Here is a 22136-nt window from a genome sequence, read left to right as displayed (position 1 = left end):
CTTGCTACAAATTTGGCAACAGTGTACGGACACGCAAGAGAAACTTGCCTCCAAAAGGACAATCCGTTCCTATGCTGCCGCATCCAAACAGCACAGGCTGAACTCACATAGATTCACTCCATCGTCGTGCACCTTTGTTCCTCACCTATCACCCACGCTTATGACCTCCACCTTTCACCCGACACCTCAAGTCACTTGACACAGCCACTCCCACCTCACTATTTCCCAGGTCAGCACATTGCCTGCCACTTATTCTGTGCCTACTCCTTCATAACCTGACATCATCTGCACTGCGCTCGTGCTACTACCGCTCACCTCCACCACCCCTGCACCCGTGCCAGACAATGCCTCCCGTGCTGTGTCCGCACCTGCACGGTTTACTGCCTCCTACCCTACGCAGGAAGGCCTTACCTGCACTTTGCCCGCACCGGCACGGTATGCTGCTGCACGTGTCGAGCCAGTGGCTGCACCCACTGTTACCCATCGTGCCACGAACAAACCTTTGCAGTTTGTCGACCATGCCACGCTTGCATGTGCACTGGTCTCGCCCAGGCAGCCCAGCTCCAGTTGCCATGTGGCCACACCACTTCCCAGGCAGAGCCAACACCTGCGAGCAGCACTGCTTGGCCTGCTGCATTGTGTCCGTATTTCCACAGCTCACTGACTGCCTTGTGCTTGCATAGATTACTGCCTTGTTCAGGCAGCCCGACTCTGGCCTACAGCTGACATCATTCCTGCTACTCGGGACACTGAAATCTACACAGACCACACTGACAAAGTTTCGACCAGTGGCTCCATGTCACGTGACCTTTTTATCTTGTCAACCATCAACAATGGCATGTTGCACTGCATTAACACTACCCCCAGCCCGCTGGTTAGTCAACACCCCAGACGTCTACTCCCTGACTGCCTCCACACGGTGAAGGCGGCAGTAGCGGATGAGTTGTAACAAGCTGGCATCATTCACCCATCAAATAGCAGCTGGGTCTCACCCATCCTCCTTGTTCCTAAGATGGACGGCTTTGCCAGACTTTGCAGGGACTGGGGACTATCGTGCCTGGAATGCCTGCACAATCATGGAAATTACCTGGTTCCTAATATCCAAGACTTCACACAATATCTTTCCAGCACTAAAATTTTCAGCATAAATGATTGTAAGAAAGCATATCTGCAATACCGATGAACAAAAATGACTTTCACGACACTGCCATAACCACGTTTTGGATTGTCTGAATTCCTTTTTTATGCCTCATGGACTATACCATGCTCCACAAGCCTGTAAACACTTTATAAACAGCCTGCTTTTTAAATTTTCTTTTTGTTATGCATATCTGGACAATATCCTCATTTTTTCGCCAGACGTGGACTCACACTAAACCTACCTTCAACAAGTTCTCGGCGTTCATGAAGCCAACGGTGTAGTGATCAACAGCGACTAATATCAACTTCATCGGGGGCAAGTCACTTCTTTGGGCCAAATCGTTAATGCTTCTGGCATCTATCCAACTCCAGAATGCACTGAGCTGATTCGTCACCTAATACCACCATCCGACTACCATGAACTCCACTGTTTCCTCGGGATGATCAATTTCTATTTCCCTCACTTGCCCCACACTGCTGCCCTGTAGGAACGCTTAATAAAGGTCCTCAAAGACAAAAATACAACTGGTCACAGGAAGCTCACATGGACCATGGACATGCAGCGCAACTTCCAAGCGATCAAGGATGATCCAGTTCAGGCAGCTTCCTTAGCTCACCCGATTCCAGAAGCTCCCATGTTCATCACTGCTGTCACTAGCAATTTAGTAATAGGACCCATCCCTCAGCAAGAGGTTGACAGCTCCCATTGACCCTTGTGTTTCTTCTCATGTAACGTAACCGTGGCACAGCACACTTGGTCGGCTTATGACCAGGAGATACTGGCTGTTTACGAGGCCTCGCAGTATTTTGGACAGGATATTGAAGGACATACCCTTGTCATTTGCATGGACCACACGCCCCTAGCTGACACAATCCATAGCACAACTGAGGACGAGTGCCTCCGCTGTTACCGTCACCTCGAACACATCATGTAATTCAGTACGGATGTCCTTCATGTGAAAAGTGCAGACAACTTAGTCGCTGGCTACCTGTCATGCACCTGTGCCATCTCAGCCATGATCAGCTTTGACAAGCATGTGCAGGCTCAGCAGGACAACCCTAAGATACAGGACCTCTTAAATGATCCCTCTTCCACTCTCATCACTGAGCCAAAGTTTATCTCTGGTTGAACCCACCCTATCCTCTGTGACACCTGCTCGTCTCACAACAATTATGCAGGATTATTTTCAGCATGGTTCACAAGCTCACCCACCCCACTGTCAAACCTACTACTAGCCTTATAACTGAGCCATACGTTTGGCCCAATGTTAAGTGAGACTGAAAGTTTATTGATGAGGGCATTCAGCCCCCACTAGGCACATTCCAGAGAAAGAAGGGACACTTCCAACACATTCACGGGGACCTGATCATCCCCTTTCCCCCATCCAGCAACTACCACTACACCCTCTCCATTGTTGACCAGGTAACACACTGGGTAGAGGCTACCACCATCCAAGACATCACTGCTCATCTACCTGGTCTGCGCATTTTGGCTATTCTGCCTCCATAACTATGGACTGAGGGAGGCAATTTGAGTCCTTGCTGTTTACCAAACTCTGTAAACTATATGGCATTACCCATTAGAGAACCACCGCCTCCCACCCTCAAGGTAATAAGACTTGCTGAGAGGCGGCATCACAATCTAAAGGCCGCTCTTATGTACCATAATGGTGACAGGTCTGACGCACTGTTGTGGGTGCTGCTGGGTGTCTGCACAGTGCATTAACAAGACCTCAGTGCCACACTAGCCAGGATTTTATAAGGCGAGACACTATCCCTCCCTGATGACTTTCTCTCTTCCAACTGCCTCCTGCTCCAGCCTCACTCCCCACCTCGGTTGGCAGCATCCAGCGTCGCATTGTGATCCTTCGTGTCCCCACATTTGAGCACGTTTTCTCTGGGTGTTCACGATACCTTCTAGGTGCATCACCAAGGCATAAATGTCCACGTTCATCAAGTGCTACCGCGTGCACCATTCCACGCCTTGCCCCTGCTGTGTTATGTCACAGCAGATGCACCACCTGCACAGATTGCATATCGGGGGTGTGCACTGTATATTTGTCACACTACATAAGAGACTTATAGAATACATGACCATCTTTCACCAGAATGAGCATCTTCAGTGGAACATAGGTCATTCTCACGAATAACTCACGTTACTCTACACTGTGCGGCAGTGTTCAAGCAACAGCTAAGCCCTTTCATGTGACCAGCGACATCTCAATTAACCTCTACCAATCGGTACCTCAGCCATCAGATTTCAGCACTAGCCAAAACAGAAGGTGTTGGTGCTAATCTACGACATTTGAAAGTTCCGCATTTTCAACTATAACATCAAATTTTGTCATTTTCTAGGCAGTATGGTGTAGAAGACATTATTGCTCCATCAGGCAAGTCACCTGAGATGATGACTCAGCAACTTAAGCAGTAATCTTTTTGTAAGTAATATCAACTAATCCACGCATTACTGGCCCATTGCTCAACTAAAAAATGCCAACACAGGAATCCTGATATATTTTTCAGTTTTCAGGAAACTTTGCTTCCAGCTGCATTCTGAATTGCAGCAAAATTGTACAACTTCCTAATCTTGCTGTAAAAAAATCATCTGGACTGCCACCAAGGACGCACTGCTGATGAGCATCCCTTGAATCATGAAGCAAAGGTGGTTGGACCTGTAACTCATAGGGCCTCCAACGTTGCCTGTGGTATGTCACTGCTTGAACATCCAAAATGGCGTCTTACTGCTGGCAACAGATTCATCAATACATGTGGTCGCCACCTCTCGGGGCCCTCCATCCAAAAATCTTCCATTCTATACACTGGCAGACATAAAGAATGAAATATGTAGCATTAACACAGAGACGGGGAAGTAGTCTGCTGATTCCTACCGTGCATGCATAATCACTCAATGCTTCCTGCCTGGCCAAAACCACAGCATCCTTAGAAATGGATATTAGTAAATTTTGCTGAGCCTATATTGGAAACCATGTGAACCCTAGTCAATCTTGGTTATTGATAGCCTAAGTAATTTTGCTTTACCTTAGGGGCAGAGCCATCATCATAAAAAAGAGAGATTTTTTTTTATTTTCCAACTGAGGACACTCATTTTACCATAGCAACGGACAATGGCCCGAAGTCCGAATAGTTCCATCATAGGATCAAGAGTAAACATCTGACAACCACTCCACTACATCCTCCAATCATTTCAGAAGTTGAATGGCTTATCTATACATTCCAGACAAAGATTAACTAAGCACTACACACTGTCCCTCCAAACCCATGTGGAGTTGCTAGTCTCCCATCAGGCACCTCTCCGGGTGGCGGATAGGGGAACACTCACCAGATATGGTGGGTAATGGGGAAATAAAATACCCAGGGTGGACCAAAACTAGCAAGCCTCTGCCACTCCAACAAGGGAAGGGGGTTTGTGGCAGGAAGGGCATCCGGCTGTAAAAACATTGCCAAAACAAGAGGAATGATGGATGCTTCTCAAGATAAATGTTCCGGAGTAATAGCCTCCCATTTGGATCTACGGGGGAGGAGTTTTGCGAAGGATCCAAAGGTGTTCAAGATCAGAGTGGGAACTCTAAACGTGGGAACGATGATGGGAAAGGGAAGAGAGATAGTAGACATGATGCAGAGGAGGAAGATAAAGGCTTTGTGTGTGCAAGAGACAAGGTGGAAGGGCAATAAGGCAAAGATCTTAGCTGAAGGCTAGAAGCTACTTTATAGTAGTGCAAGCCCGGAATCAAGAAATGGAGTTGGAGTTATTCTGCACAGAGAGCTTCAAGAAGAGGTATGTGAAGTCAGCAGAGTAAATGATAGGATCATATATGTTAAGACGATGTTTGGCGGAGAAATGGTAACAGTGCTGACAGCCTATGCACCCCAAGCGGGATGTTCCGAGGACGAGAAGGAAAATTTTTGGAGAGATTTGGATGGAGTAATGGTCGGAATACCAGAGAATGAAAGAGTGATAGTCAGAAGGGATCTAAATGGTCCTGTTGGCGGAAGGAAAGGTGGGGAAGAGAGGTGGCATGGAGGATAGGGGTATGGCGAGAGAAATGAAGGAGGAAAAAAGATAGTGGAGTTTGCAGTGGCTTTTGATCTAGTGATTATGAATACCTACTTCCAAAGAAAAAGAGAAAAACTAATAACATACAGGAGTGGCGAAAATAAAAGCCAAATTCATCATATGTTATGTAGAAGGAAAAATAGTGGGGAGGTGCGAAATATAAGGTCATATACGGGGAAGGAATAGCAACACAACATAAATTGATTGTAGCGGATTGTGAGATGAAAGTATGTAAAAGACAGGTGCACATAAATCAATGTGAAAGGAAAATTAAGTGGTGGAGATTAAAGGATAAAAAATTGAGAGAGGAGTTTATTGAAAAAGTACTGGGTAAGGTAAAATTGGCAGAGAGTGTGCAGGAGTGGTGGAAAATAAATAATGCTGTTATAAGGAAGATTGGGGAGAAGTGTTTGGGTTAACATCTGGGAGAGGGATACCAAAAGATAAGGAAGCATGGTGGTGGAATGAAGAGGTGCAGAAGGTTGTGAAGGAAAAGAAAGACGCTAAGAGGAAGTGGGATATGTCTGGAAGTGCTGAGGATGGGTAAGCATACAAAAGTGCGAAGAAGGAGCCAAAACGAGCTGTGGCTAAAGCTAAAGCTGAATCAGTAAGGGAGGCATATGAACAACTACAGAAAAATCAGGATATGAGACAACTGATACAAATAGGCAAATCAAGAGATAAAGCTTCTAAGGATCTAACAGCAATAAAACAAATGAAAGATGAAACAGAAATAATTCTGCATGACCATGGAAAAATAATCCAAAGGTGGTAGAATTATTTTGAGAAATTGCTGAATGAAGAAAACGTAAGAGTGAAAACTGAGGAAGGAGGGGCAAATGAAGGATTAACGATGGATATAAGTAGAGATGAAGTCGAATGGGCAGTTGAAAAGATGAAAAACGGAAGGCAGTTGGCCCAGACCAGATCCCCGTTGAGCTATGGAAGTGTCTTGGTAAAAAGGGAATTGAGCTCCTTTGGGATTTAATGAAGAAGATTTGGCGACAGGAGGAGATGCCAGACAAGTGGAGAACTAGTGTACTGATCCCAATATTTAAAGGGAAAGGTGATGAGCAGGACTGCAGTAACTATAGAGGTATTAAACTGATGGCACACACAATGAAAATTTGGGAAAGAGCTATAGAAGCAAGATTACGCAAGGAGACTGTGGTGTGAGGAGAACAGTTTGGGAAGAGGAACGACTGATGGAATACATGCTTTAAGGCGGATAGTGGAGAGACACGGGGAGCTACAAGCCGATCTACATAGGCTTTCATTGATTTGGAGAAAGCATATGACAGAGTCCCAAGGGACGAAATATGGAGAAGCATGAGAGAGCAGTGTGTGGCATAGAAGTATGTTAGGTTAGTGAAGGAAATGTACAGAGGAGCAATGACACAGGTGAGTAGTAGTGTGGGCATGGCAAAGGAGTTTCCAGTAAAAGTAGGGTTACATCAAGGGTCTGCACTTAATCCCTACCTCTTTGTCCTGATTATGGATGTGCTGGTGAAAGATGTGAAGAAGGAAGCACCGTGGAATATAATGTTTGCGGCTGATGTGGTTCTCTGTAAGCAGAGAATCGACAGACTTGAGGAAAAGCTGGAGGATTGGAGGAAGGCACTAGAAGAAAGACGGATGAAAATTAGCAGGACAAAGTCAGAATATTTAGCACTGAAGGATGTGCAGATGAGGTCTTGTAAGATCCAGGATGATGAGCTGAAATCGGTCTGCAAATTTAAATATCTGGGGTCGTACATACAGAGGGATGGAGGACTGGAAAGCAAGATACAACACCGAATAAATTGCGATTGGAACAACTGGAGGAAAATGAGTGGAGTGTTGTGTGACAAGAAGGTGAGCATTGGGTTCAAAGGGAAAGTGTACAAGTCGGTGGTAAGGCCTGCTATGATATACGGGGCAGAGACATGGCCAATCACAGTAGCCCAGGAAAGGAAGATGGAAGTGGCGGAAATGAGGATGCTGAGGTGCATGTGTGGGGTAACAAGGAAGGACAGGATTAGAAATGAATTTGTTAGAGGAGCTGTGAAAGTGGGACCCACAGGGAAAACGATACGAGAGCAGACTAAGGTGGTACGGACACTTACAGAGAAAAGGGGAAGAGTATATCGGAAACAGAGTTGAAGATATAAAGATTGAAGGAGCGAGAAGGAGAGGAAGACCGAAGATGAGATGGAAGGATAAGACATCTGGGGACCTAAGGGAGAAAGGATGGAAGAAGGAAGGGGCAATGAATAGAGAACTATGAGGGACAAGGATCCAGAAGAGCAATGCTGACCCTACGTGACGTGGGACAAGGCGACGATAAAGAAGAAGAAGAAGAAGAAGAAGAAGACGACGACACACTGTCCCTCCAAAAAGTTCTGAAACTGATTTTATTCTTGGCATATAAGCAACATCAGCACAGTAACTACTGCGGAAGCTTGAACTAACAGCTATAAAAAACTGATGTGCATTCAAGCAGTCAGTTACGAGCAGATACTAGTCAGTTACGAGCAGATACTGTTGAGCAGTGGACGTGCAACTGCAGTGTCAAGTGTTGTGTCATAAATCGCAATGGAATAACAACTCTAAATCGAGAGTTCAAGACCTTTTCCAAAATGCTTTGAAGAAGAGAAAAGTGTGTGCAAAGTTTTTCTCAGACACCTCAACTCTCAAACAAAAATCATAACAGATGGACAACTGACACAACTTGAGTTGAAATGCAAACGGTGGACAGTTCTTTTATGGAAAAAAATCACCACGGGTGATGAGACTCGCCGTAGCATACCCATCACAGCTTGTGCAAGAGAAGCAATCTGCAGCTATTGCAGCCGCCAATTCCATGGGCTCCCTAGATGGGTGTACACAGAACATCAGTACCTACTACACCATTCATGTTGTCAACATCAGCAGTTCCCACAGACCAGCTAGAGCAGTGGTCGCCAAACTTTTCTTCTCAAAAGCCAATAGACATTGTGTGGCAGCACCTCAGACTACAAATATGAATATCTTATTAATTGGTAACCTCCATAAATCAGTATGTTACTAGCTCCTAATAGATTAGCTATTGTAAGAAACACTTACTATAAAGTATTCTAAGTTTCAGATTGGTGTCACCCTCGACAATCCTCAAGTTGTGAGGGTATAACTGTCTGATGAAATGGTGTTGTGTTGTCTGTGTGAGTGGAAGATTTATCAATAACAGTAATTGTAATTCCATTTAAATCCATAATGCAATACGAGATGCAATCACAAATACTCCAAGAAGCATTGGGATTGCAGCCAGATGACACTGACTTTTTGCCGTGATATTTCGGCAGACAACCATTCTGAAGACGACTGAAAATGTTTGAATGATTGACAGCCAAAATATCATGACAAGAAGTCATTGTTATCTGGCTGCAATCCTGAAACCTCATGGAATATTTTTTACACTTGGAAAGTTGCAATCACAAATGTTTACTAAATTTTTGGAATGTCTTTTTTTCTACTCATTGTATTAACAACAGCCTAACTTAATTTCACATTCCTTGTGACAAATACGTACTTCATTTTAAGATCATCATCTCTATAATGCATATTCACAAATCCATGTTACTTCTGCATCAAAATTTATACCATAGCAGATGATCCGTACAAGTCACGCAAGCTGTGAGTTGTCATTACTGGAAGACAAGCAATGAAATATTTCCCCTCTCGCAGCCTCTAACCCACTACTTGAGCCTCTTGCCACTACAGGTCTTCAACTTCAAATGTGCAGCAGTCTCTCGGGGAGAATCCAGTGAAAGGCACCCTGCCTCCCACCACCCTCTATGGATTCATAGCACAGCTCAGGGAAGTTCTGCCTCAATACACCAGTTAAAAGGTCAATATCCTTACCCAACATCAAAACGGATGCAGAAATAAACACAGTTAACTAGAAGTACCGGACTTTGCTGTACCCCTAGTAGTATTGTGTGGGTCACTTTTTACTCACAGAAGAAAACCACCATTTTATTCGTATTTGGGTGCTGTTTTGAGTGTCGCCATGTTGACAATACGTTCAGGAAGACTCTAAAGTGCAACCAAAGTATAATTTGGTCTCTAAAATTAATAGTACACTGTCAAACATAAATATTCAGAAATAAACTTTTTTTTATTTTAAATTTTATGGAAGAAATTCCACAATCTTGCATCAATCACCATTAAAACAAGTAAGTAAAACAATGCTACGATGTTTTTGTCTATAAAAAGATTAAAACAGGATCAAAACATGTTGTTTATGTGACTACTAATAGTATTTATACTTTTACAGACAAATAGTGTAAGTACCAATTATTTGTGAAAGATTCTAAAATGCAGCAGGTGACAAACACTGTATGTGTTTTCTTGCTTTTTGCAATCAAATAACTAAAACATTAGAACAAGTACTTTCTGTCTATAATTATAAATATTTGGAAATATTTAAGAACTTGACAGAATTGCCTAAGTTGGGATGGGCTCGCAGTGCAGACATTCGACAAGTGTTTTTGCTTGGAAACTTTTTCACACATACTTGTTGCACTTGAATCATACATTTGATGTTTTATTTCCCTTTGTTGTTAGCAGGAAACCTGAATTTGACAACACCTTCTACTCCCCTACTGGCTAATGCTGGTATTGAGTGCTTGCAAGGGGTGATTGGCTCCTCTCTGCAGTTTGTAGACAGCAGCAAACTCATCTGCTACTCTGAGAACAAAGTCTCAATGTGAAATCTTCTTAGAGGTGAGTAATTTCAAAACTGTGTGAGCTTTGATCGTGGCAAGATCAAGAATGTTGCAAAAGACCTGCACTGGCCATCGGTGGGTGCCAGCTTGGGCACTATAGTGTCTAGCCATTTGGTCAACTATATCAAGTCCATACTTAGTTTCTTTATAAAACTTCACAGTTTCTGGAAGTGTCTTCTCAGTATTCTCATTCACCTGACATCCAGCATGCATATTACTCAGAATAAGGACTTTTTTTTCCTTTTTCCCTCGGTATGCTGTGAGAAGATTGTTGCCTGACTTGTAAGTGTGTTGCATACAGAGTGTCATCTCCACTTCGCGCCGCAGAAGGGACCTCACTGAGTGTTCTCCCAAGAATGCCAGCTAAACTTGTTGCTTTTTGTTTCACTCACGTGACAGTTTCACGGAGGTGAAGAGGTTGTCAGTTGTGATATTCCGTAAGGGCGATGCGGCTGACATCTGCTGTCGTGTAGGAGAACTATTAGCAGTGCCCCAGACAGCAGTGTAGGAAGGGGCATGGAGATTCCCCACTGTATAATATGTTACTCTGTAGCTTCCCAGTGTCACATCACAGGTCTGCATGTTGTCAGTCCATAGAAAATGGAAAGCTGTGCTGATATAAAGTACTGTCCGACCTCCAGATCCTTCATATTTCACATTCTTTTCGGCCCAAAGTGTTATAATATACTCCAACATTTCGTGAACAATGTCAAAACTATGCCCAGAAACTATTTAGTGTCTGAAAATCGATTTTACTGATATAAAATTGTGTTAAAATGCATATGGATCAAAAATGGTCCACATGGTATAACAGGTAAACCAATGGTATAACAGGTAAATTTTTCATACTTCTACCTGGGCTAGGAGGATGAAATTTAACCGAATTGTACAACCGCATAAATGATGAAAAGCCGTAAGACCGTTTGGTTCTGCGATGACTATGGAGGGGAGTAGGGCCTCTGAAAAACCCTTGTGGGTCAAACATGACCCACGTGGTACTTCCAGTGTTAAGTGACTATCAGATATACATAACACATGCCTCTGCTCCATATGACCACAGGTGATTTGCTGCTTGCTTTTCTCGTTTGGGAGTGGTCTTCTGGTTTGGGCCCTGGAATAGTTCTGTCCTCTTAGGGACAAGATAGTGCATTAGTATACAAGACACTATTAATTTCTGTTTCCACTTAGTATTATTTTACAGCTACTCACAGCCTGAACATAACTGTGAATATTAAGATTAAACCCATTTTATCATTTTTTACAATTACACTTTCTTAAAATGATTGCTTCTTTATTTCAATATTCAGCTGTGCACAGTCAGATGACTTTGAGGTATGGTCATTATCAGTTCCTTCAAAATTCAAAGCTCTATCTAAACTTCCTAGCCACTGGAATAACATGGAAAAGTAAACAAAACTCTTCACAATGTACACTGCATTACCCAGGTACATAAATAAAGCAAACAAGAAAAGTGCAAGCAAACACTGTTAGTGCTGAAGACACTATGTGCTCACATTCATTCTGAGAAAACATTACTTTCCTTTCATAGCTCACTTTAGTTAAACACATCTCATTCCAGATATCCTGCTTAATAGTGTGGACTACCAGACTGAGGTCATGATGGTAGCATTTACTATGAATGAAGCCATCAGTGCAGTACAAGATGATGCAGTTCTGCTTTCTAAACATTATAATCGGGTACAATAAGGTGAGTATCTCCAGTTCAGCAAACAGCAAATGGTATCAGCGTTGACATAGACAGATCCACACCTCTTGCTGTGCTCTAGTATCAAGCAGCGTGTTGCAGTTCTTTGTTTGGCCATTTGGGACTTGCCAGCTGAAGGTCTCTAGTTACATACAGGCCTGCTCCCAAGATGCAGTTCTGCTTTGTGGCTTTGAGTTTTCTTAAGGCATTGTTTCATGCTGCAACCTTCATTCAGAAAGCATAGCATTGCTCCTTAAAAGTCCGACTCCCGTCATGAATAATTCTGAAGTATTCAGGGATAGAGCTGTGATTGAGAGGAGTTCCCAGCCATGATATTTTTAAGTTGTAGTTGGCATCTTTGTTTCGGAAATGGAAAGCACTGACTACTGTTTTGCTGTGGATTGGCTTCGTAATACTCTTCCGAGTCACCAAGAGCAATGAAAGTTGTCTTTAGACATCTTCCAATGTGTGTTTCTGGGTCAAGAAGGGCAGATCAGCTGTATAAAAAGTTTAGGTGGAAGCCTTATTACATGGCTGGTCATTGATGTACAAACTAAATAGTGTGGGAGCAAGCACACTTCATTGGCGAAGACCATTTTTTGTTTTCCACCACCAATTATGAGTGTTTTGAAAATTAACACACAATTTTCTATTGCTGAGCAGCTTTGAAGTGATCATTAAAATCATAATTTTTGAAGTGTCTTACAGTTATGGGAGAGGTTTCCTGACATTTACTATGCTGTAGGCCACACTCAGGTCAATATTTGAATATTATATGTTGTACCTGCATAACTAGTCCACATTTGTCAAAAACAGCTAATAATTTTCTCGTTTTCTTTTGTGTCAAGTACAGGGTGCCTACAACAAAATGTCCTCTTTTTGAGGCATTTTAAAACAGAAAACATATTTTTCTTATCCACTTGCTGCAGAAGGATCTAATGTTGTTGCCTTATTTTTGTCAACATTTGTTGCATCTTCATTCTTTCGCAGTTGTCTGTTCAAGCAAAAATGGTGTCAGTTTAGGAGAAGGCACTAACTCTGCTTTGGTATGCAAAGTTTAAATCCATGTTATGATGTAAAGACAGTTTCGTACTGTCCTTTGGTCCCTGATGTACATGATAAAGTGCAAGTCCTGCTGCTCCAAGTTGACCATAGCTCATCATCAAACTGCAAGAGCAGGTCTCGGTGGAAAATGATGCCCTGAACCACATTTAGACCAATACGGGGAGTGACAGTCACCGATATGTCACCCAGCTTGTTACAAGCGAGCAGCACCCGGGACTGCACAGGGGATGCTGTTTTGATCGACATTGATCCACTTTTTGTTTTAGAGATGGCTCCCATTATGCCAAACTTGTCTTCTAATTTCTCCATAAAGAATAAGGGCTTTCTGGCCAAAAAGGAATCCCCATCACTCCTTGTGCAAGCCAAGTATTGTGGGAGTATTTCTCTGCTTGCCGCTTACATCTTCATTGCTCCCATGGCACAGCAAGGGAAGGGAACATTTTAGGGACATATCTCTCTGCATTAAACATATTATTTCCTTCCATAGAGACTGCTGGGGCTGTACGAGCACCAGTGAGAGATAACTTCATCTGCTTAACTTGCAACTCATCTGCCATGGGGCCATCCAGTCTGAACCGGGGCTCTCCCCATAGACACCACCCAGCCAGCACTTCTGGAGAATTTTGAAAATTGGTGGCACGTCAAACACAACAATAGGGACCACGTATTTATTTAATGAAAAGTTGTGGGAAACATTGAAACTGGAAACTCGAGTCCCAGTTATATACCAGGTCCAAGCAGAGTCTGCACCAAGACAATCATCAGATGAAGAGGCAGAGGGAGAAAGGGATAGTGCAAATATAAGCTTGCAGCATGGAAACGAAGTAATGCTGGAAAGGATGTGGCCCCATGGTAGCCAAGCAAGTACTCACAAAAGAATTGTCAGCCCCCTGGAGGGGGGAATTGCTTACGTCTCTTTTTGTGAAGTATGAGGATTGGTGCCATTTCCAATCCTCTCACCCCTAATTTTATATATGATTAGCTGTAGCAGAAACTTTCCAAATGTGGACTAGAAAGTTTCCACACTTCTGTTGCTATTCAGTCTCCTACAGATACTTCATGCTTTACAGTTTTTGGACTATCATTTTTATTTCTTCTGAAGTAAGTGCACTGGAATCTATTTTGATTTTCAGGTTGTTGGAATGCTAGTCTGTTTTTTGGGCTATTATTCTTATTTCTTCTAAAGTACACAGAATGGAATCTATTCTGATTTTCAGGTTGTTGGAATGGTAGTCTTTTTTTTTAGGTCTGTAATAGCGGAGAAGCTTTCTAAAGCAGTAGCTAATCATGTACAGCTATCTGTGTTATGTGCTCTGTCCCCACTTTCTTCTCCAAATCGCAGAGTTATTGCGGGGGGGGGGGGGGGGGGGGGGGGGGGGGGAGATAAACTTACAGTTCCTTCTTGAATGTTTTCTAAAAGTATGTTGCACTGCAATTATTCTTTAAATGATTCTAGATGATTCTTTAATGTTTTCTTGGGATTTCTTAGTATTTTTGTGTAAGATTTGCCAATTTGTTTGATAGTGCTGGTAATTTTCCTAGATTTCATGTAAGAACTTTTTCTTCGCGCTTTGTTTCTGTTAGTGTGCGCTGTTTTCCAATATTTGTGCTTTACAGATGATAAACTAGCCATAAATGAGGACTTCCTTTGTCGTACAATACTACTATGACTAAGAAAATTGAGCCACAATCTCCAAAATATATTCAGCTACTCTCATCTTGAGCTGTGAACAGAAATATCATCCCTGTGAGCCTACTCATTCCTTCCAATGTCCCAGCGGAGGACACAGGTGCTAGACTTCTCTCAGGCTCTTCTTATGTCATCAAAGACAGGGCGCCTGTCTGAGTACGATCTACCAACATTACTGTAACCAATGTACAGAATTCGACATTAGTACAGCCACAAACCAACTATATGATTGGTCACTGCCAAGAACCAACTAGACTTTCCCGTTTCTGGGCATACTGCTCATAATAATGTGGCTGACATTAACAGCTACAACCCAACACGCAGCATCCGTATCTTACCACCCAATACTACATTTTCCAAAGTGGGTGATGTCCCTCCAACATATTCTTTTCCCTGTAACTCACATGGTATTAATCTCCTCTAGTCTCCATCCTCCACAGGCTCGTATCTCCATCCCTGTTCCCTCCTCTGCCCCCTCGCTCCCCAGGTTCACACTCCACAATTTCTTTTATGTTCCACCATGGCTCATTTATTTCTTTGCTGTACAACATCAACATGTGTTCATTAGCGACTCCTGTAACACACATTTATAGTCTCGAAATTCGTACCTGATAGTCAGTCTCCAACCACTGACACAGCTTAATGAGCCATACTCATTTCCTGCTTGAACTTCGTACCGCTTGTCATCACAGCACACACACACACACACACACACACACACACACACACACACACACACTGTGAATGTGTAGTTGTTACTGTTATTGTTATTTACAAAGTTGTGATCCCATTGTGAGCATGGCAAATTTAACTGTGTCTGGAATGAGTAGTCTAGATTTGTAAACAGCACCAGAAACTGCAAAATGGTTAAAAGTGCAACTGAAACAACTGTGGTATCAGTTCTAGATGTAAACAACAAAAACTACTTCAAGCAGCATCAACCATTGCACTGACACCAAATGGGTAAGGTGCTGCAACTCTGTTCAGATAAGAGCAGCAATTGAAGTCATTGCACCCATAACTGTACAATGTCCATGACAAACTATCTTCATCCTCTCAAACTCTACTGAACCTACACAATATTGAAAGTGGTAGGCTAAATGTTAAACCAGCTATCAATCACCAGCCTATAAGTTAGTCCCATGTTTAAAACAATGCACATCGCACTGTCCAAGCAAGTCAGCAATGCCTCCTTGCAGCAGCAGTGCAAGCGTAATGGACTACATTTAGGTTTTTTTCTGTTAATCTCTTTAAATTTGTACTACACAATTTACTCCCTTCTTCACCCCAAAAACAGATTTTTGTTGTGTTTGTTGTCTATGTATGTTATCTATGCATAAGTACCAAGTCCAAAACACAACATACAACATCAGCATAGTTTGCTTTTTAGTCTTATTCAACACTAGAAGATTTACAATCACAACTTTTTAAGCATGATCTACATGAAAAAGTGATTTTTCAACTGAAAACATAAAGACAACTCTCACTCAAAAGAGTTACAGCACTTTCTTAAAAATATACCAGAAAGTAAGACAAGCCAATTAAATAAAAAGTTTATTGCTGTCTTATGGTAAAAGGATGCAATCCAGTAAGGTGTTCACAATAGCTGACCATGATATAATACAATTCAATTAGAGGCACAGACATGAGTCACCATTCCTAAATTAATATGTTCAATACAAAATCACTTTGGTGAGGACATTCTGAATACTTTATACATAACGGCACCCATATGTCTTCAAGCACTTGCAGAGCCGCCCCACATACAAATGTAGTCAATAAATTTTACAACTCCATGGGAGTTACACATTAAGCTGCTATAAAAGCAGTAGGGTACATATTAATTTACAGTAATTACAAATTTATTCTGTCCTTTGAGTTTCCTGTTTGTCTTGCTCTCTCCCCTTGAGAGGAATGCCAGGCATCTCTGGATAGTAGAAGGAAAATAACTGTCATTGCTTCTTGAAACTTTTCAGTATTGGATAAATGTTATCAAAAGCTTCATATATTTCTTGCCGTATCTTTGCACCTGAAAAATGGATGAACATTATTTTAAGTCTGTTAAATGTCAAATTAACTAACGTGTATTTCACAAAACAGTGATATGGATGTATGAGCGAGCATTGTAGCTGACTATACAATACAAACCTAGTGTCCTGATTAGTAACAATAAGTTAAGAAAATGAAACATGTCTTTAATACTAGTGAAATGGAGAATAAACTTGAAAGAGTCACAAACAACCGGGGAGGGGGGCACAGTATAAACTATAAGTGAGGGTAGCAAGAAAATAACAAAAACAATCAAGTGGGCACCTATGTTGCAATATACATAACAACAAACTAGTACAGATATTAAATTATGCATCAGAAACTGCGAAAGTTAAACAGACCATCAAGATCGCCATGGAATTAAGATCCATCATAACTATAATGGTATTCTGATTTGCATTCGCCAAAGCCAATACAGATCTATGTGAGGATTTTGAGATCAAATCTGCCAAAGATAAGTATAGTGAAGGCATTCTAAAAACCAAGAAAATGCTAAAACAAACATTAAAAGGGTCTAGAATGAGGATGGAACAAAAAAAAGTGAGTATGAATACAAATTGTTGCTGCCTTGTTCTGGTCATTGTGTAAGAAAGAAGTAAAGAAAATAAAACTGTGATTTTGGGGGTCTTGGATTAAATTAGAGAATACAAACAATAAATTCCACAGAAAAGTAATTATATAATTATATTGTCTGACCAAATATAGTTCAGTTCATGAGTAAATGCAGTATTGTAGCTGTGCATAAAAATGTGATACATTAATGTCCATCATTTAAGGTGAACTGGTTGTTTAGTATAACAGTCTGGACAGTTCACTGCTCATTGTATGGACGAACTGTTGGGAGGTGAACAGGCATAAGACAAAATAATTACACCAGGATAGAAGCAGGAGAGGTATTTCGAGAAATCTCAAGACTACAGTTAGTTATTAGTTAATTAAGATTGTCGCTAGTAAGGCTGGATGGGAAAGAGCTGTAAGGTAGTTAATGGGAAGTTACCTCAAAGATAAAATACAGATTTCTCTGAACATAGTTATCACTTATATATGGATAATTTTACACACACAGTTTGACTTGTTTTAGAATTCAAGACAACAGTCTTAATCAGCAATAAATAATAAACAAATACAACTACAGACCTATTATTTACCTTCCATCCTCAATTATCTATTGTGATAATACTTTTAGAGTACACCCTACTTGCCTTATATAAAAAGCTCAGACAATAAACTCCTTATCAATGATTCCTTCAAAATTCAAATGGCATCATGAACATCCAAAAGAAAAACATCCAAGAAAAGGGGGTGGAAAAATATGTGTACATCCTGTAGAGGAAAGGGAAAAAAAAGGAAGAGGGGTGAGAGAGGGAAGGGGGGGGGGGGAGGGGGAGGGAGAGGGAGAGAGACCTTATATAATCATACCAGTTTTGTAATATTTTCTCATGGAAATTCTAAAGATGAGTTCCTTCCAGTTTCCAAGCAACATAATATTCAACATTTGCATCTATATTTTTAATTTGTAAATGATTACATGGGGATGGTTTGAAAAGTTCTCGGAATCACCATGAGAGGTTAGCACTAGCACAACAAGTTGTTCATTTGATATTCATTGGACTGTTGCCTGTAAACACCTGCAATGTCAGTGCTCTCGGAAGAGAGCTGTGGCGGTGATGTGGCTCTGTTGTCGTTTCCATGTAGGGATATGAGAAGATGGTGGGTGGGTGGGGGGTGGGGGGGAGATCGAGATTTGAGCATTGATTAAGCACTTTGTAAAGAAAGGTATGAAAGCAAAGGACATACATGCCAATTTCCAGAATACAATGGGGACTCTGCTCCTTCATATCTTCATATTCAACTGTTGGAAGTGGACACATGAATTTAAATTTGGTAGGGACAGCTTAGTTGATGATCTGTGCAGTGGTCAGCTAAGATGTGTCACTACTCCAGAAATCAATGCAAAAGTGCACAAAATGTTCAAGGAGAATCTGTAGTGCCTCGAGAATTTCCACGCAAATTCTAGAGACCCTCGGCTTTCCACAGTCTCGAACGCCCGATATTTTACGTACAAGAGTGAGAGATGGAAATGTGTCTATTGCGCTACAGTTTGTGTGTGTGTGTGTGTGTGTGTGTGTGTGTGTGTGTGTTACGAGAAGACTCAAGTTGTGGTGGTCTATCGGTGCTGAGAAGTGGTGGCCACGTACGCATTGGAAGCCGTATGTCCAGTACAAGGAGTAATCAAGGGTTACTCTAAGGCAGTGGAATAGTAGTGACTGTTGGGAACAAATGAAATATGTATTATCTACAGACTCGGATATACTCTGTTGTTTGACTTGCTAGGAGCAAGAACTGTTTTGACAAGGGTTATTAAAACCAAAAGAGACTGTAAGTTCTAATGTTTTCCAGACCTGGTCGATTTACGAGACTTGAAAGCGCATGTGAAACTTGTGTAGTTATTTTATTGTGGAGAAGAAAATATAGCAAAGTTGATGTGAAAGTATTCTGAGAGTAGGAAATCATTTCAAAAGAAGAGAAGTAGTTCAGTATCATTTCCCTAACCAGCATGAAATCTTCGGAGAAGAAGCATTGTGAAGATCGACGCAGCCGTCTGTCCTGAGAAGAAGATTGGCTACACACGATACGCAAATCATCCGCGAGAGATGCGAGAGGCTCGCACCCCAGTACCACACAGTCTCCAGTCATCAGGAAAACGCTAGAATGTGGCAACCGTGACAGGACCCGAAGAAAGCGGGAATTTTACGACAGATATAGAGATAGGAAGATACTGAGTTGCCGTAGCAACCGGGAGTATCAAGTGAAGAAAACTGTTACGCATAATTGGTTTCTGCCTAAAAGGGAAAAAGGGTGAAAAAGTTAATAAGCACCAAACAAAGGAAAAGACAGAGAATAGTTCGACTAAGATGATTTGGTGTGGGGAGGTAAGCTGTCCTCACACACACATCGATCCAGCCGACCCCGATGCAGTATCCTGCCAATGACGCCAACGCCGTAACCTGCCGCCGTTGCTGACTGCAATGGCTGCCGTTCACTGTTGCTGACTTCGCGTCTGCTCGCCAACGCCGACACCATAACCAATGTTCGACACTACCGGCACCTATGCTATTCACCAGTGCCGATTCTACACCTACTCACCGACGCAGCCAAAAACTTTGTGCCGGGTGAGTGAAAAAACAATAATTTTTTGTTAGAGTTGATGGGATGATTGCATGATAAACTATTATTATAGTTATTGTATTCAGTGGTGAATTTTCTTTAGATGATCACCAGGTCCAAGATCCATAAAATTGTGCATCAAGAACTTCAGAGCCAGCCATGGCAATGACTGTAACAAAGGAAATGCCAGACTGGACTGAGGTAGCAAATTTAATTAAAGCACTAGCCTTAAATTAGACAACTAGAGACAAGAACTAAATATTAGATTAGAAGAACAGAGAGCAGATTCAGTTTCTTTAAGACAAGAACGAAATGCTCAAAATGCTTTGTTAAGACATGAACTGAGTGTTTCCTTAAGAAAGGAATTGAATGAAACTTTAAGTGCTCCAAGTCTTAAGTTAGATTCAGTAAATACACAAATGAACATCAAATTAGATGATCAGAGTGAGGTTTTAAGTAGCCAAAGTGAAATCTTAAACAGTCATGCAACAAATATAAGTTTGCTAAAGACTGAATTTGACACTCTGAATAATAAAGTCGAGAATCTGAAATTAGATTTAAAGAGTGAACTAACCAGTTCTTTAAATACTCACATTAATCAGCTATTTACTGAATTTAACCAGAGACAGGATGTGCAATTTCAGGATTTAACTAAAAAATTAGTATTTGACACTGAAGACAAACATAATAATGCAGAATCTGAAATTAGTGAAAAATTGGAATCTTTTGAAAATGTATGTAATGTTAAATTTAATTCGGTAAGACAGGAAATGAATATCTTGAAAGAGAGCATAGATCGACCTAAGGAATTAATATTGATTAATCAATTGAAAATTCCAGGTATTAATGTATGAGCTGTCAATTCACGAATAAACAATGTAGAACAAAATTTTAAAGAAAAATTAGCCAACTTTGACATTATAAATGTAAGTAGTCTGGAGGAAAAATTTGAGATAATTATAGATCGAGAAATTACCAAGAGTATAATCTTCGGAAACATTTCAATTGTTGCTTTTTCCAATCCTAATGATGCTAACAAGGTTATAGATGACTTTTGCAAAGAATTCAAACTTGTCCAGGACAGATTAGAACATAGAATAACTTTACTTAATGTTGTGTTTCCTGCTAAAATGGTAACTGTTTCGTTGTGGGGACTTTCACACGAAATTTAACGAAAGTATTGGTCCGTAAGTAATCAAGCGAGGTTAATTTCAGATCCACGGGATCCGGGTGGAGTCACATCTGTACCTCAGGGATGTTAACATTCTGTGTTAACGGGCGGAGTGACGACCGTCAGTTCTTGAGTTGGGTTAGGTGTTACTTCCACATTAGTTTTCCTACACTGGATTCACTTCAAATCTTCGACTATTCTGTAATCTATTTATAACCTCTTAAACTATCCTATCATATTAGTATTTAAGTGACTGATTATGACTGCACAGTTATGACTAATTTAAGGAGTCACTGTAAACAGTGACTTCTAAGCATGAGGTAAAACTAACAGAATAACATTCTAGGAGAAGATATAATATGATGATACTGTTTAAGAAGAACGATATCTAGATTACATAAAGTGAACAGGGTATTTTATGTGTATATAAAATATAATATGAGGTGAATAATGAAATAACTATGTTATCATAGTGTATAATTTTCCATTTTTATGGAAGATTTATACCTTTTATGAGATGTAATGCAGAGGGCAGCGTTTATATCGATTTTGAAAGGGGTGGGTAGTGTAGGTACAAACATGACTAACACTACACATACACACCACATCTTTCACATAAGCCTCGCAGTCAAGTGTGACTGATTCTTCACCATTTGCCATTCCATAGGGTTTGGTAAGATCTTTCTTTGGGGGCTTCAAAGGCGAAGGTGAGAATGTCCATTCTGCAGGAGACATTTAACATCGTACCTCCTCCGGCTTCTCACTCAAGTACCAGCAAAGCGGGGATCCTCGAAAAGGAGGATGGGAAGGGTTTCCTGTCTTTGGGGCTATCTTCTTTCTCTTCTTCAACCTTAGCAACCATTTCTACTTTTTCCTTTCTTACTTCTCTTTTGAGTACCAATCTATCTTTCCCCCTGTCCATATGCTTACACTTCTATTGCTGAAGTCCTTCTCAATTTCTGTGGTTTTCTATAACCTTCAACTTATTTTACATAAGCTGGCTGAAGAATCAGGCTACACAACTACCCATAAGCATACACACAGTGAAACACAAAGACACAAACAGAAAGAGCACAGTTTAAGATGATGTAAGAACCATCGTGTGTTGGAGGAGGAAAATTGTGCACATAGTGATAGGTATGCGCACATGGTTATGTAAGGTGATGGTTCCGCATTACATAAAGATATGTACAGAAGAATGTTCATGGTCATGTACAGAGATATTTATATAGGTAAGAACAGAGTATTCATGTTTATGAGGACAGTATTACATCATAGTAGGTGTATGTTGGAGGAAGAGGAACATCTGGTGGTTCGTTATGCTACAG

The 22136-nt window shown here is 41.2% G+C and overlaps 1 protein-coding gene across 1 annotated transcript in view; it reads right to left on the bottom strand.

Moving 5' to 3' along the window:
* Window positions 1–15961: 15961 nt before the first annotated feature.
* Window positions 15962–22136, bottom strand: part of LOC124802584 (TATA-box-binding protein-like) — a 48474-nt gene continuing 42299 nt past the window's right edge. Inside the window, exon 6 of the mRNA XM_047263457.1 lies at window positions 15962–16449. Within this exon, the coding sequence (XP_047119413.1) occupies window positions 16373–16449 (77 nt within the window). The 3' untranslated portion in view covers window positions 15962–16372. The remainder of the gene's footprint in view (window positions 16450–22136) is intronic.

This window comes from Schistocerca piceifrons, chromosome 6 (assembly GCF_021461385.2).
Source record: "Schistocerca piceifrons isolate TAMUIC-IGC-003096 chromosome 6, iqSchPice1.1, whole genome shotgun sequence".
Taxonomy (NCBI): domain Eukaryota; kingdom Metazoa; phylum Arthropoda; class Insecta; order Orthoptera; family Acrididae; genus Schistocerca; species Schistocerca piceifrons.
The sequence above is the reverse complement of the archived record's forward strand: the minus strand, read 5'-3'. Positions and strand labels throughout refer to the sequence as shown.